This window comes from Vespa crabro, chromosome 11 (genome assembly GCF_910589235.1).
Source record: "Vespa crabro chromosome 11, iyVesCrab1.2, whole genome shotgun sequence".
In the NCBI taxonomy this organism is placed as follows: domain Eukaryota; kingdom Metazoa; phylum Arthropoda; class Insecta; order Hymenoptera; family Vespidae; genus Vespa; species Vespa crabro.
Window position 1 is genome coordinate 2101901 of NC_060965.1, and position 15000 is coordinate 2116900.

Sequence of the window (15000 nt, forward strand, 5' to 3'; positions counted from 1 at the left end):
TATGTGTGTGTGAGATAATGGGCTCCCTTTTGTCACGAGGTGAACAATGTTGATTTCTACGTGTCCGTGACACACAGAATGAACCGGACGGAAATAAATGTTTTGACGATCGGCCAGTCACTCGCATTCCGTACAATTTATAGCGGACACACCTAATTAAAAGAGTTGCTCTTGAGAAGATATTATTGGAAGTCAGGTGTAATCCCTTCTCTTTAAGCAATCTGGCACGGATTTTCCACGAATGGATGATCTCACAATCTTCTTCATAAACTATATCTCCTTCTTCATCATCATCTTCTTCTTCTTCTTCTTTTTCTTTTTCAATAAGAAATCTTCCTGATAATCTCCATTTTTTATTTCTTTCAAACGAATTAAGATCTAACGTCTTTCTTGATCTTCAACTTTTTCGTCGTCATCATCATCATCATCATCATCATCATCATTGTCTTTAACTTCTTCTTCAACTTCTTCAATTTCTTCTTCGTCTCTCATGAAATTTTCTATCGAGATAGTACGACAATTTCTACATGTAAGACGTTATATTTAATGCGCAAAGCTTTGAAGTAGTATCAAGTATAATAAAGATAAGAAGTGCAAATAATAGCTCGATTAGGAGAATATCAAGTTCCAAGAAATTAAGTTCTTTTCTTTTTTCGTTTTTTTTTTCTCTCTTTCTTTCACTATTTTTATATCGTTCTACGAATGCCATATAGAAAAAATATTTATGTATATATATATATATATATATTATTTTTTGTTAATAATAAATTCGTTTTTAATAGTAATTAATTCGTTTGCACGAGAATGATACGGAAATATTTTTTGTATTTTTTTATCTATTTTTATTTCTACCTAGGAGTGCTTATGATTTAAAAAGAAAAACGAAGAAGAAATCGTAAAAAAAATCTTGCATTTCTTTTTCGATCAACTAATTTCGGACAGAGAAATAATTTCTGTCTCTCTCTCTCTCTCTTTCTCTCTCTTTTATTTTTTCTTTCGTTTCTCTTTATTGCAAAAATTAAAGTCCTGTAAGAGGCACAGTGATGCGAATAAATTGATACCATATAAAAATCACATCTGTCAATTACTTAGTTATTCTCATTAATTTGATTTATTTCTGTATCACGAGAAAGTTCCCTTATTAATAATCGATAAGATCATAAGTATATATCTAATTGGATATTTGAAGATATGATTAATGGGTTAAGAAAACTAAATAACTCTGTTTTACGTTGATTTAATATTTAACTTAATCTTTTATAATATTTATGTATATTTTTTCGTAATGAAGAAGAAAATATTCTACAACATTAATCTTAATCAAGAAAAACGAATTTATATTACAAACAACATTAATCATCATTATTAATCAAGAAAAATTTATTGTCTTCATACAAGTGACGACAGCAATAACAAAAAAATCATATTCTGTTTCGCTCCAAAAAAGAAACAAAAAAAAAAAAGAAAGGAAAAAAAAGAAATTTTAACAATTATTTCAATTATCAATTTATTCATCACTTGTAAATTTATTAATCAAATATGAATTTGTTAAATAATTATCAATTTATAGAATATATTATTTAACTACATTTTTCATCATAATTTTATAAATTCATAAATTTATTAATTGTATCATAAATTTGTTAATCATTAAATTATTAATTAATTTATTAATTGCTCTTATTAAGTTATTAATCATATCGTGAATTTATTAAGCATTTATAAATCCATTGATCACTTCATCATTCATAAATTTATTAGACTCTTATGATCGTTCATAATTTTTTATCCATATGTATATATACATATATATGTCAGACATTTTTTATCATCTTCGATAATGTCCATTTAGTGTCCTTAACAATGAACTTGGCGAACATTAGCAAAGTAAAGAGATTTAAATTAGTGTGTTCCGCAAGTAACAATGAGCGTGACCTTAGGAAACAGCGCATTCATTCGCAACAAACGTGATCGGTATTTCGTACAACATACATAGATAATTGCATCTTTCTTTTATGTGACGTTACAACTCACGTGGACATTGCCGGACATTAATTATATTTTATAGATACATATTTCAGATATGTCGTATTTCGATATTAATTTATAGACTTAAAGAAAGCCTGCTTTTAAAACGTCGTAAGAAAAGAAAAAGAAAAATTTACATGAAATAATTAATGACTTTTTTAAAATACTTCTTAAGTTTTACGAATACTGTATACAGAGCAAACAGAGTATGTGTGAATTTTTAAAATAATTATACTAAATGAACTGCATTCCATGTTATAATTATATACCATGTCCTTTGTATAGTAATAGTAATAGTAACAGTAATAGTAATAGTAATAGTAATATTTTGATTGCGGAAATTATAATAATTTAATTAACTCGTTAAAAAAAAATTTTACTTTTTTTTTTTTTTTTTTTTCATAATAATTCCATGGAAGAAAGTAAAAATTTCTTTTGGAATGCACTTATAATAGAAACTCTCCTTCGTTTGTTATACTTGTTTAATTGTACTACAATTGTATATATTCAAAGTAAACTGTAATAGAGATAGCATAGTTAAAGACTATAAAATGATCTAATCAGTTCTTCACAAAATCTGTTGCGAAAAATATTTCTATTCACTCTGACGTCATTTTTCTTGTTCTTTTTTTTTCTTTTCTTTTTTTTTGTTTTTTGTTTTTTTTTTATTTTTATTTATTATCATTTATTATTATTATTATTATTATTACTATTATTATTACTATTTATATTATTATACATATTACTATTATTATTATTATTATATTTTTTTTCTTTCTCTCAATTTAATTCGTTGCTTTAAAAAAAAAAAATGACTATAACTTATTTTTCTTGCTAATATTACGAAATTTCTTGAAATATCTAGTTTTTTATTTTTATTTTTATTTCGCGTGCCACTTTCAGTGACACCAATTCACCAATTTTGAACGTGATGTTATATTAATCGCAGTCATCGAAATTCTTTTTTAAGAACGTCCAAGGATTAAGTTTTTCTCTTTACATACTTTCTTTTATATATACTTATATATATATAAATATATTTAGTGAAATGAAAAAACAAAAAAGATGGAGGGTTTTTTTTTTTTTTTTTTTTTTTTTTTATTTTTTTTTTTTAAATACGAAACTGGACTTTGAATAATATATATATATACATATTTAAAAAAAAAAAAAAAAAAGAAATAGAAAGTTTTGTACGAAATTGTTATCGTGACCTTAATTATTAAGTATAAAGAAAACATTCAAAATTGATAATGAGAAATAAATTTATTTTGACAATTTTAACAGAAGGATAATAATGATAATTACAACGAATAAATATAACAAAATGATAATAAAAAAAGATTTAATAATTAATTTGCGTATGATATACATTCTAAAACATAGATCAACGCATAAATCTACATCGCATCCTTTGCATTTATATCTACTTTCTCGGCGAATTTTATGTTTATCATATATTACATACTTGCGCGTTTTTTTTTCTTTTTTTTTTTTTTTTTTTCCAAAGACGAATTAAATTTTCCTTTCTCATTGTATTTATTTAAAGTGCGTAGATTTCTTTTTTTGAAGGATTTGTTTTATCAGTTGTAAATGAAATGTCGCGTAATGTAACTCTTTACCTGATACGTATTTATAGAAAATATACGAGTTACAAATATTTACATTTAATAAATGAAAGAAAAAAAAAAATATATATTTTTTTTTTTTTTTTTTTTTTTTTTTTTTTTTTTTTTTTTTTTTTTTTATACGACAACTTTTTAGATAGATATGTGACTGCGTATATATGCGCCTTTCTTATATATTGATAGACTTGTAAGGGCGTATATATACGCCCCTTTCGTATAAATTTATAGACTTAGGAGAGCGTATATATACGCTCTTTTGTAGTCAAAGGGGTTAAATGATGATTTTACAAAATGATGACGTATTTTAACATTTAACGGCGATAATAAGTTTATGACCTTCGACGATCTCGTCGATCTCGTCGATCTCGTCGATCTCGTCGATCTCGTCGATCTCGTCGATCTCGTCGATCTCGTCGATTTGAAAGCTATTATTCAGCTTCGCGAAAGTTTCCAGTTTCTTCGAAGATATATTGTCTATATGTAAGAAGAAACGCGACACGCATATATGCGCCGAATAAATTTCATCAATAATATTAGAGACAAACGTGCAAATCTTCACATGTTATCATTATCTTCGCTCTAATTAGAAACAAAACGAATATAGAAAAAGAGAAAGAGTTCAATTAGTATAATTAATTAGTCTAATAATAACACAAAGACGTAGTAACTATTAAAAGCATGTTTTGTCCATCAAAATTATATAGGAATTCTATAGAAATTCAGCATTTTCTTGTCTTTTTTTGTTTGTTTATTTATTTATTTATTTAGTTATTTTTTGTTTTGTTTTGTTTTAATTTTTTTTTCTTTTCATTTTTTTGTGGAATTACCAGACAAGTCATTTTGTTTGAATGATCTCGAGCGGTAATATATAAATGATATCAAATAAATCGACTTTTGTACGAGAAAATGGGAGAGGAGAGTGCGGGAGTGGGGTAGTGGGATACTGGGATAGTAGAGAAACGTTGACAGGTGTTCGTACGTGTCGTTAACATTCGTCGTATTAAAAAAACTATGACGACAAGTGTTCGTGTATGTCGTTAACATCCGTCTTGTTAAGAAAACGACAAGAGTACGATCAGAGTTCTGCTGCAGTAATTTTATTAGCGTCGTAATATTGATGCAATGCGAATCGTTCGTATTTCGATTTATTTATTTCAAATTGAAATAATACTTATGACGATTTTCCTCGGTATATTGAATAATTCGATTAGATGAGAAAGGGGGAAGGAAAGAAAAAATAAGATTAAATTAAAAGGAAAAAAAAAAAAAGAACAGATAGAAAGAACGTTCGATCGATAAAAAATATCATCGGTAATTCCCAAAAATATTTTCTTGCTTCGTATTTAAAGGAACATAAAAATTAATGAAATTCGTTCCTTCGGACAAAAAGAAAAAAAAAAAAAATGGAATAGGATAAAAACGAGAAACAAGTAGTAAAAGAATCTTTATAAAAAGGAGAATCTTCTTTCGATGACATTTGATAATTTTTAAAAACGTTTTTTTCCTTCGTATTTAAAAAAGAAGAAGAACGAAAAAGAAATTAATAAAAATAATTCCTGCGATAGAAATAAAATGAAAATGAAGAAAAAAAGAAAATGAAAAATAGAACGTTCTTGATATTAAAAAGCTCGCACGTTTTCGATGGGACGAATGAACGAACGATCGAATCGAACATTCTTTAGTTCTTCTGTTTTATTTCAACAGAGAGAGAGAGAGAGAGAGAGAGAGAATCTGAAATTAAACAAGAAAAAAAAAAATAAAAGAAAGAAGGAAAGAAAAAAATATCTTCGATGATGTCATCATCGCGAAATTGAAAGGATTTCAACGCAACAACGATCGTACGTTCAACATTATTTTCGCGATCGTCTTGTGTTTGCTTTTAGAAAAAAGAAAAGAAGAAGAAGATTTCAATAGACGCGTTTGTATGTATAATATAATATATAAAAACCTTTATATGTGTTTATATAGATTTATATAAGTACGTATATATAGTGTGGGTTAAAAAAAAGTTGAAGTTCAATCAAAAGTTCCTAGGTGGATTTTTTTTTCTTTTTTTTTTTCTTTCTTTTTTTTTTTTTTTTTTTTTTTTTTTGATCAATTACTCTTTCTCGAAAATTTTTATATCGATTTAAATAGTATTTATATTATAGATTATTATATATATATATATATATATATATATATATATATATATATATATATGTATATATAAAATATGCTTGATGTCGTCACAAAGTTCAAAAGGTTAATTTCTTAACAAGAAATCCATATAGGGTTCTCGAAAGAACGCGAAAACGAATCAACACGTGCTTTTATCGATGAGTTCGCGAGATTCCTGACTGAGAGTCAACGAGTCATTGGAATCAATCTCTCTCTCTCTCTCTATCTCTTTCTCTCTCTCTCTTTCTCTTTCTCTCTCTCTCTTTCTCTTTCTCTCTCTCTCTCTCTCTCTCTCTCTCTCTCTTTCTCTTTCTCTCTCTCTCTCTCTCTCTCTCTCACTCACACTTTTTCTCTCTCGCTCACACTTTTTCTCTCTCGTAGCTCGTAACACGTAGCTCGTGCGCAAACATCATGAACGTACTTACTTGCGTAAGCGACTTTTAACTTAACGATCGCAACGGACCGTGAAATGCAGCAATGTGACTACTCGTTACTTGTACACTTGTTCTTCTCCTCCCTTCGACGATTGCATTTTAATCGTGCCGTCGAATACGTCGTGTTGAACAATTTTATAATTTTGTCGTGTTGCGCTCTGATCTAAATGATTACGAAAAGAGGAAAAAAATATTCTTAATAGCCAGGTCAATTTAAAAATCATTTTTATTCGTATTTGTTACTTTAGTATAGAATCAAGGTTATATATTTCGTGTATGTGTGTCTGCGCGCGCGCGCGCGCGCGCAAACGAACGCGTGTGTATTTGTAAATTAATTATGTTCTATTTTTAAATTTGCACCGATTTAAATTAATAAAACGAAAATAATTCTTAATGAATATCAATTTAGAAATATATATATAGATAAACGAATAATTTAGTTCTTTATTTTAAAACTAATATACTGATTCGGAAAGATAGCAAAAGGAAATAATCATAAATATAAATCTAAAAAAAAGATAATATCTATTACTGCTATTATATACAAAATCAAGGTTATCGTATGAAGAAACGTGTACTATATCAAACTACAAAGTTTACTTAAAAATTTGAAACCGTTTTCGAAATTTTTATCAAATTGAGAGATTTTACCTTTCTTTTTATTTCTTTCTTTATTTTTTCTTGTTTATTATCATTATTCATTTTAACCGAATGTATAATCAGTTATACATAAATGATAAATTGAATAGCTCTTCGATATAAAACGCGTCATGAATAAAATATAGACCCACGTACAAAAAAAAAAATAATAATAATGATAAAAATATATATATATATAAAAAAAAGAACCCCCAAAGAATAGAAGATTAGAAAAACAAAAAACAAAATATGTGTGCCTTTGCAGCAATATTTACTGCCATGGCGAGCTGTTGCACAGAGTACAAATGTCGTCTATATACTCGGATTCGAAGACATTTGTCGACATGAAGATGAAGCATTCACCGGAAAAAACGCTGGCGTTGTTCCATGAATTTATGAATCGTACCGATGATACACCAACTAAACACGAAATAGAAAATTTCGTTAACGATACATTCGATCCTGCTGGATCGGAGTTTGAAGATTGGAATCCAACCGATTGGACGGCTAATCCGAGATATTTACAAAAGATAAACGATCCGGAATTAAGGAAATTCGGTTATGATCTCAATCAAATCTGGAAGATGTTGGGTAGAAAAATGAAGGACGACGTTAAAATGAATGAGGATCGTTATTCGATCATATATGTACCTAATCCGGTTATCGTACCAGGCGGCAGGTTCCGCGAATTTTATTATTGGGATTCATATTGGATTATAAAAGGATTATTATTATCAGATATGTATGAAACGGCGAAGGGTATGTTGACCAATTTTGTTATGATCGTTGATAAGATTGGTTTTATTCCTAATGGCGGTAGAATATATTACACAATGAGATCTCATCCGCCCTTACTTATACCAATGGTCGATGAGTATCTTCATGTAACCAAGGATTATCAATGGCTTGATAAATATTTTTGGTTGCTCGAAAAGGAATTTAATTTTTGGCTAACCAATCGTACCGTTGACATTGAAAAAGATGGCGTCAAGTATACCCTTGCTAGATACCATGAGGAATCATCTGGACCAAGACCGGAATCCTACAGGTGATTGTCTCTTTATCTTCTCTTTCATCGGTCGTTTTCAACCCCTTTTTTTTTCTTTTATTCATTTTATTTTTTCTTATTTTATTTTTTATTTTTTTTTTTCAACGACCTCTAACAAATACTTACGTAGAAAATGATATCTCGCCCGCGTGAGAAATACCTTTCTTATATTTATCTCAATATAGGGAGGATATTCAAACCAGTCAAAGTTTTCGTACAACCGAGGAAAAGGAGAATTATTACACGGAATTGAAAACAGCTGCTGAAACTGGCTGGGATTTCTCTAGTCGTTGGTTCATACTCGATGGAACCAATAAAGGTAATTACACAACAGAGAAAAAGAAAGAGAATATTCCTGCCCCACAACCATACGTATCTTCGTATTGCTGTTTCTTTTCTTTCTTTCTTTTTTTTTTTTCTACCCTTCCTAATTCGTATGATTTCGACAATTCAATGATCCTTCCGTTATGAAAATCCTTTCTAAGTGGTCACATTAGTGAGTTATCCTGACGTTTTTTAGGTAACTTAACCAATCTGAAGACGAGATCCATAATACCAGTTGATTTAAATTCGATATTATATCGGAATGCAGTACTGTTAGCTAAGTATAGTCAAAGATTAGGTAATTTTTCCAAAGCGGCATATTATTCGAACATCGCCGAGGAATGGAAAAAAGCTGTGACCGCTGTGTTATGGCACGACGAAGTTGGTGCTTGGTTGGATTACGATATAATAAATGAATTAAAGAGGGATTACTTTTATCCTACCAACATCTTGCCACTTTGGACATTTTGTTATGACCTCAGTAAAAAGGAAGAATATGTATCGAAGGCATTAAAGTATCTTGAAAAGAATCAGATAATGTTGAATGTCGGTGGAATACCAACGACATTGGAACACTCCGGTGAACAATGGGATTATCCTAATGCCTGGCCCCCTCTTCAATATTTCGTTATAATGTCCTTGAACAATACTCAAGATCCATGGGCCCAAAGGTTAGCCTATGAGATAAGTGAAAGATGGGTTCGCAGTAATTATAAAGCTTTCAACGAAACGCACAGCATGTTTGAAAAGGTGAAAGGCAAATTTTATTCTCATTGCAGATAGATAGATACATACATGTATACATACATACATACATACATACATGCATGCATAAGATGGATTCCTCTTGCTATCCGCCATTTTCTTCTTTTCCTATAAGATTGCATTATCTTTAAATTTTCCTTTCGACAGTATGACGCTACAGTTTTTGGTGGTTATGGTGGTGGTGGAGAATACGAGGTCCAACTTGGTTTTGGCTGGTCCAATGGTCTCGTCATGATCCTACTCGACAAATATGGTAGTACCCTAACCGCGGAAAACAAATTCACGTCTGATAAAGTTGACTACAGTAGTGCACCACAACAAGTTGTTGTATCGACTGCCGGTCAAGTGATGACAGGTATTCTTGCCCTCATCATCTCGCTTGCGGCAGGATTTATAGGGTGAGGTGAGTGAACGACGTCAGTCGAAATGTATTTTGAATATGTATATATATATAAATATATATATACATATATATAAAAAAAATAATAATAATAACAATTTTTTTTAACTGTCTCTTTACCAATATTCCTTTTTTCTCTTTCTCTTGTAACGATATTATTAAAAAAAAAATTTTCTTTTTTCTTATTTATGTTTCAGATATCAATGTGGTTTTAATCAACTAGGAGAGTATTTATGGACAGAAAAAAGCATAAAAAAAAAAAAAGAAAAGAAAAAAATAATAGACACGAAGTATTTATGATTAGTATGAAAATTATATTATAATAGGGAAATGTCAGTAGGTATATATACATGTGTGTTGTGTGTGTGTGTGTATCAATGTGTATATAGGGATAATTTCGATTTGGAGATCGAAAATGGCGACCGGATTTTTTGTCGATACGTATGTACAAAATGGCGGATGATCGGGACAAGGATGACGAATTTCTTCGTCATTTTTGTTCTTATTCCTTCATCGTTTTTTTTTTTTTTCTTATATAAGTCGTTGTCTCTCCATAAAAAATAATAATTGCTTTGCATTTAATCAATTCGCTTGTTTCTTCTTTTTTTTGGGGGTTTTTTTTTCGCAAAGAAAGAGAGTATATAAATATTAATCAATGAATAATACAAATATATCTCTCTTTGTTTCGCCGTATTAAAATCATAATTAATAGAATAATATGAAATTAATACGCATATACACGCACACGCATACGCACAATAGTATTTTTTTTTTTTTTTATACATCAATATACTTAATCATTGCATATTTCTAATATATAGTTTAGGTACTCTGTGATTACGAGGAACTTTTCGCTGGTCGATAAATCAAGTTCCAAGAAAATGATTCCTTCCTTGCATGATCTATAAATATATTATTATCATCTTTTATGCTTCTTTAAACAATAACGAAAAAAAAAGAGAAACGATTTTTTCTTTTCTTTTTCTCTTTTTCCTTGCAAGAATTCTATCGAATTTTTTGCACGTCGATTGACAGTCTCAGACAGTATTTAATATTTCTCTTGTGATTCACTTTGGTATTATATTTAATTTGGTAACTTTATCAGTAATATTTTCTGTATAAAATAAAATAAAATGAAATGAAGAAAAAAAAAAGTAGGATGATAAAACTATAGAGACATTTGCAAATGTCTTGCAAGAAGTATAATTTGTAGGAAGAGAGAGAGAAACATACACATCGAAAGTTAAAGCAGAGATCATCGTGAATTATTTTGTTAATAATAATAATAATTATAATAATAATAATTATAATAATAAATAAAAAAAAAAGAAATTAAAAAAAAATAAATAAAAATTTGAAAATTTTAAAGTTATAGGGTAACAAAATGTATGTGGACGAATATGCTGTATATGGCATATATATATATATATATATATATATATATATATATATATATATATATATATAAATATATATAAATGTTATTGTTATGAAAATATTAAAAAAGAAAAAAAAAAGTACGCAAAGGATAAGCTTATCTAATCAGAAGAGCGTGCCTTAAGATAATTTGTTTTTCGTGCAAATGGCTAAAATTATAAGTACTTGGGCAATGATTTGTCGTATATTATCTGAGGTAAAAGGAATTACGAATGATAAAAAAAGAAGATAAAGTAATGCTTGAGAAAGATAATTTTCAATTAAGATTGATTATATATATATGTACATATATTTTGTTTTATTTTTTTTTTTTGTTTATTTTCTCGTAACATCTCAATAATTTTGATTTTAATTCTACTAAAATATTAAAAATTTTTATAAGCCCTTCCCCTTCACCACCCATTATTAATATAAACATGATGACGAAATCACATTTATGGGAAATATATATTTTATTGCATGAATTATAAATAAGTTTTGGCAATATCAATTTTATATTATTATATAATATCGAAATAGGAATAAAAGTTAAAAGAATTAAAAATGCATGTTACGAGAAAATTAAATATTGTTTCACATATATATATATATAAATATATATGTATTATTTTTTTCCTACGTTTGTTTGTTTGTTTGTTTGTTCTTCCTATTAAATTAGACGATTTTAAATTAAAAATTAAAGCATGCATCTCTTTCAAATTTTTATACCCACCATAAACAAACCATTATATCCAAATTTCTTGTCCTATGACACTTAATAAATTCGAAAACAAAAAGTAATAATAATGATAACAATATTACTAATAATAATAAAAATAAATAAATAAATAAACTTTATTTAGAAAGAAAAAAATATATGTAACCATTTATAAAATCTTTTTTATAATATTTCCTATCCTATACAAGTGCATGAATAATCCGTTAATAAATCTTAAATGAATTAATCGTTCGGACGCGAGAGAAAATTAATATTAAATTGATTTGTAAATAATGTTAAAATTGAGTTTCGATTATTGTTGGCATTGATTACTTTCGGAAACTGGTAAGTCTATTTGTAACTAAATTAATTTATTTAAATAACAAAATGTTATTTCTTTGATCGTTTTATTTTTTTTATAATAATAATAATAATAATATGAATAATAGTAATAATATCAATGCCTATGTTCAAATACAAACTCCATGTTGGTACTACTAGAGTCAAACGAGATCCGCCATTTTATTATTCATTTAATCAAAAAAATCGTATAATGGGTTAGATAAACAAAATTATTATTCTTGACTATATATTCTCTTAATACTTGTCCACACGTACGTACGTGCTTTCCTTTTTTTTGTATATAATATATATCAAGAAAAAATACTAGTCAAGGTTATTCGTAACAACTGTACGCGTTGGCGCATTAAATATATATAAAAAAAAAAAAAAAGTACAAATGTTCCCACATACTAATTAATATCCTTGGAAACGTAGTAAAATTCTTATTGCATTAATTTTCCAATAGAGGGAACTACCATATCAAATCCTTGAATGTTTTAATTTCTCTTCGTTTCTAGGATGTTAATTCGTATTTCGTAATACTGTAATAAATGTATCATGAATGTTATCATGTCTCTAGTATCTATAACATAACAGTTTGTTCATTGACTCAATAATTTTGCCGCCTTGTAAATCCCGCGAAAGTTTAAAAAGCAACTTCTTCTGATATACAAAATGTTACTGTTTAACAATATAAAAAAAAACAAACAAACAAACAAACAAACAACTTTTTTTCTAGAAAGTTTACAAACACAATAACTTTGTGTTTTATTTCTATTATTAAGTACAATAATCTCATAAGAAAAACGTATCGTTACGATCATGTTCTATCTTGTTATTATTTTAACTGCTAGAAAAATAAGAAAAAAGTGAAAAAGAAATTTTTCCCAGAAATATTTCACGATCTCTGCTTAAGTATTTTCGATAATCGTCGAAAAAGTTTCTCTCCCTTTTATAAAAGCTAGGCAATAATGATTTACGTTAATCTTTATAATCTAAATTTTTGTATAGTATTGTTTTTTTTTCCAGTATGGTGATGTACAAGCGCAGACAGTACAGCGTGCCAGGACCGTCAACGTTGGGTAGCAAAAAAAAATATGGGCCTCCCGATAATAACGTCTATCGGAAAAAAATCGCTTATACGGAATTGAAAGATATGAATAATGATTGACGAACCTGATTGTTTAGAATTCGGCTGGCTATATTGTCGTTAGAAAAGAGTTATTAGAAGAAAAAAAAGATATAGATATACGTCATACATAGTACGTCGTTTAAGGGGAATTAAAAGAAAATGCTCTTATATAAGTATAAAGAATATAATGAGAGAAAGAGAGAAAATGTGAAGAATGAAAAGAAGAAAAAAATAGTGGCCTCAGGGACGTGATTCAAGCAAAACTTTCGAATGTGTTAGACAACGAGAGAGAGAGAGAGAGAGAGAGAGAGAGAGAGAGAGAGAGAGAGAGAGACAGAGAGAAAGAAAGAGAGAAAAAAAGGTTTGAGGATTGCGAGTTAAACTTGGTTTAACAATAGAACAAAAAAATGGATCAGATTAGATGACGTAAAATATATCTAAAAAAAAGTTCAGATGTGATGGATCTTCGATACCGTCCAACGTGTCTTCCTACATTGACTAATAATAATTGAAAATTCAGTTTTAAAATGGCCGCTGGCGGCCTTTGAAGACACGTCTAAAAAGGTTTCGAAGTCTTTCATTCATCGTCGTCGTCGTCGATCGTTAAAATCCTTTGGTTCTTATCCTATTCATCATCCGCCATTTTGACGGGACGCCTACGATGGAAAATCAAGATGGAGAATCAGGATGGAGAATCAAGATGGAGAATCAAGATGGAGAATCAGGATGGCGAATCAAGATGGAGAATCAGGATGGAGAATCAAGATGGAGTATGTGTCGAGTGAAAATATTGGATGAATGAGACGAGTTGAAATAGACAACAAAAAATGAAAAATAAGAGGAATGCGGATAGGTATCCCTACGTGTGTGTGCGTGTGTTTGTGCGCGCGCGTGTGTATGTGTGGATGCCTGGGTGGATAATATATGCGTGTTATATAAGAGAGAAAAGTGTGCGAAATAAAATTCGTGGATTATCTTGTTCCTAAGTAGAATGTTTTCGTTTGAGATATCGTTGTTTGCATCTTTTATAAGATGAAAGAAATTCACAAACAACAATGGCAAAAGACGATTTTCGTAATTGTGTGTGTGTGTGTGTACGACATATATAATGACATATATAGTTTTCTGTTATGTATGTATGTGTGTGTGTGTGTATGAGAGAGAGAGAGAGAGAGAGAGAGAGAGAGAACATTAAATAAAAATTGACAAGTTCGCCGAGGTTTACATGAAAAATGATTTTTTTTAGGCCTGTATTAAAAGATTTTCAAGCTGCGAATATTTCTTCTCAATTTTCTCTGTGGTTTTTTTTTTTAATTTCATTTTTTGTTTTGTTTTATTTCATTAAAAACTTTTGCACGCACTCACACACGCGTACAAACGGTATTCTACGAATTTATATTTATTTATTTTTCACACGAACGTCGTCAAGTGTTTTCTCATTTACTCTAATTAATATTATTATTAATTCTATTTCCCCTTTTCTTTCGTAATTATCGTTGTTTGAGAATTATTTTTTTTATTTATTTATTTTTTCTTTCTTTTCTTTTCTTTTTATTTATTTTTTTTTTTTTATTTTTCTCTTTGATTTTAACGAACGATGAATGACGATACTCGATCGTAATTAGGGGATGGTTAAAAAAAATTCGAATAAAAACGAAAAAATCTTCAGTGTTTAGTAGTATGCGTGAGTGTGAGTGTCTGCGTGTGTGTGTGTATGTGTGTGTGCACGCGCGCGCCCGCACTTACGTGTATACATAAAAAAGATAAATAGATGAGTGCGTTTGTACTTTTATTGACGTCATTTCACATAAACTCGTCGTCTATCCCAAGGAACACTCTAGTTTTAATATTATTATTAGTACTAGAATTATTATTATTATTATTATTATTATTATTATTATTATTATTATTATTATTATTATTATTATTATATAATTATTACTATTATGTTATTATTACATTATTTACC

The 15000-nt window shown here is 28.6% G+C and overlaps 1 protein-coding gene across 12 annotated transcripts in view; it reads left to right on the top strand.

The window, feature by feature from the left end:
• Positions 1 to 15000, top strand: part of LOC124428231 (trehalase-like) — a 40995-nt gene that overhangs the window by 25044 nt on the left and 951 nt on the right. For 10 of the 12 annotated variants that reach the window (XM_046972089.1, XM_046972091.1, XM_046972096.1 and 7 more), the window contains 5 exons: positions 7152 to 7934; positions 8120 to 8253; positions 8455 to 9008; positions 9171 to 9421; positions 12911 to 15000. The exon at positions 12911 to 15000 is cut by the window's right edge and continues 951 nt beyond it. In XM_046972089.1, the coding sequence (XP_046828045.1) occupies positions 7152 to 7934; positions 8120 to 8253; positions 8455 to 9008; positions 9171 to 9421; positions 12911 to 13070 (1882 nt within the window). In that variant the 3' untranslated portion in view covers positions 13071 to 15000. Of the gene's footprint in view, positions 1 to 7151; positions 7935 to 8119; positions 8254 to 8454; positions 9009 to 9170; positions 9427 to 9620; positions 10796 to 12910 lie in introns of those variants that run through there. The other 2 variants (XM_046972090.1, XM_046972098.1) reach the window with 2 other exon arrangements.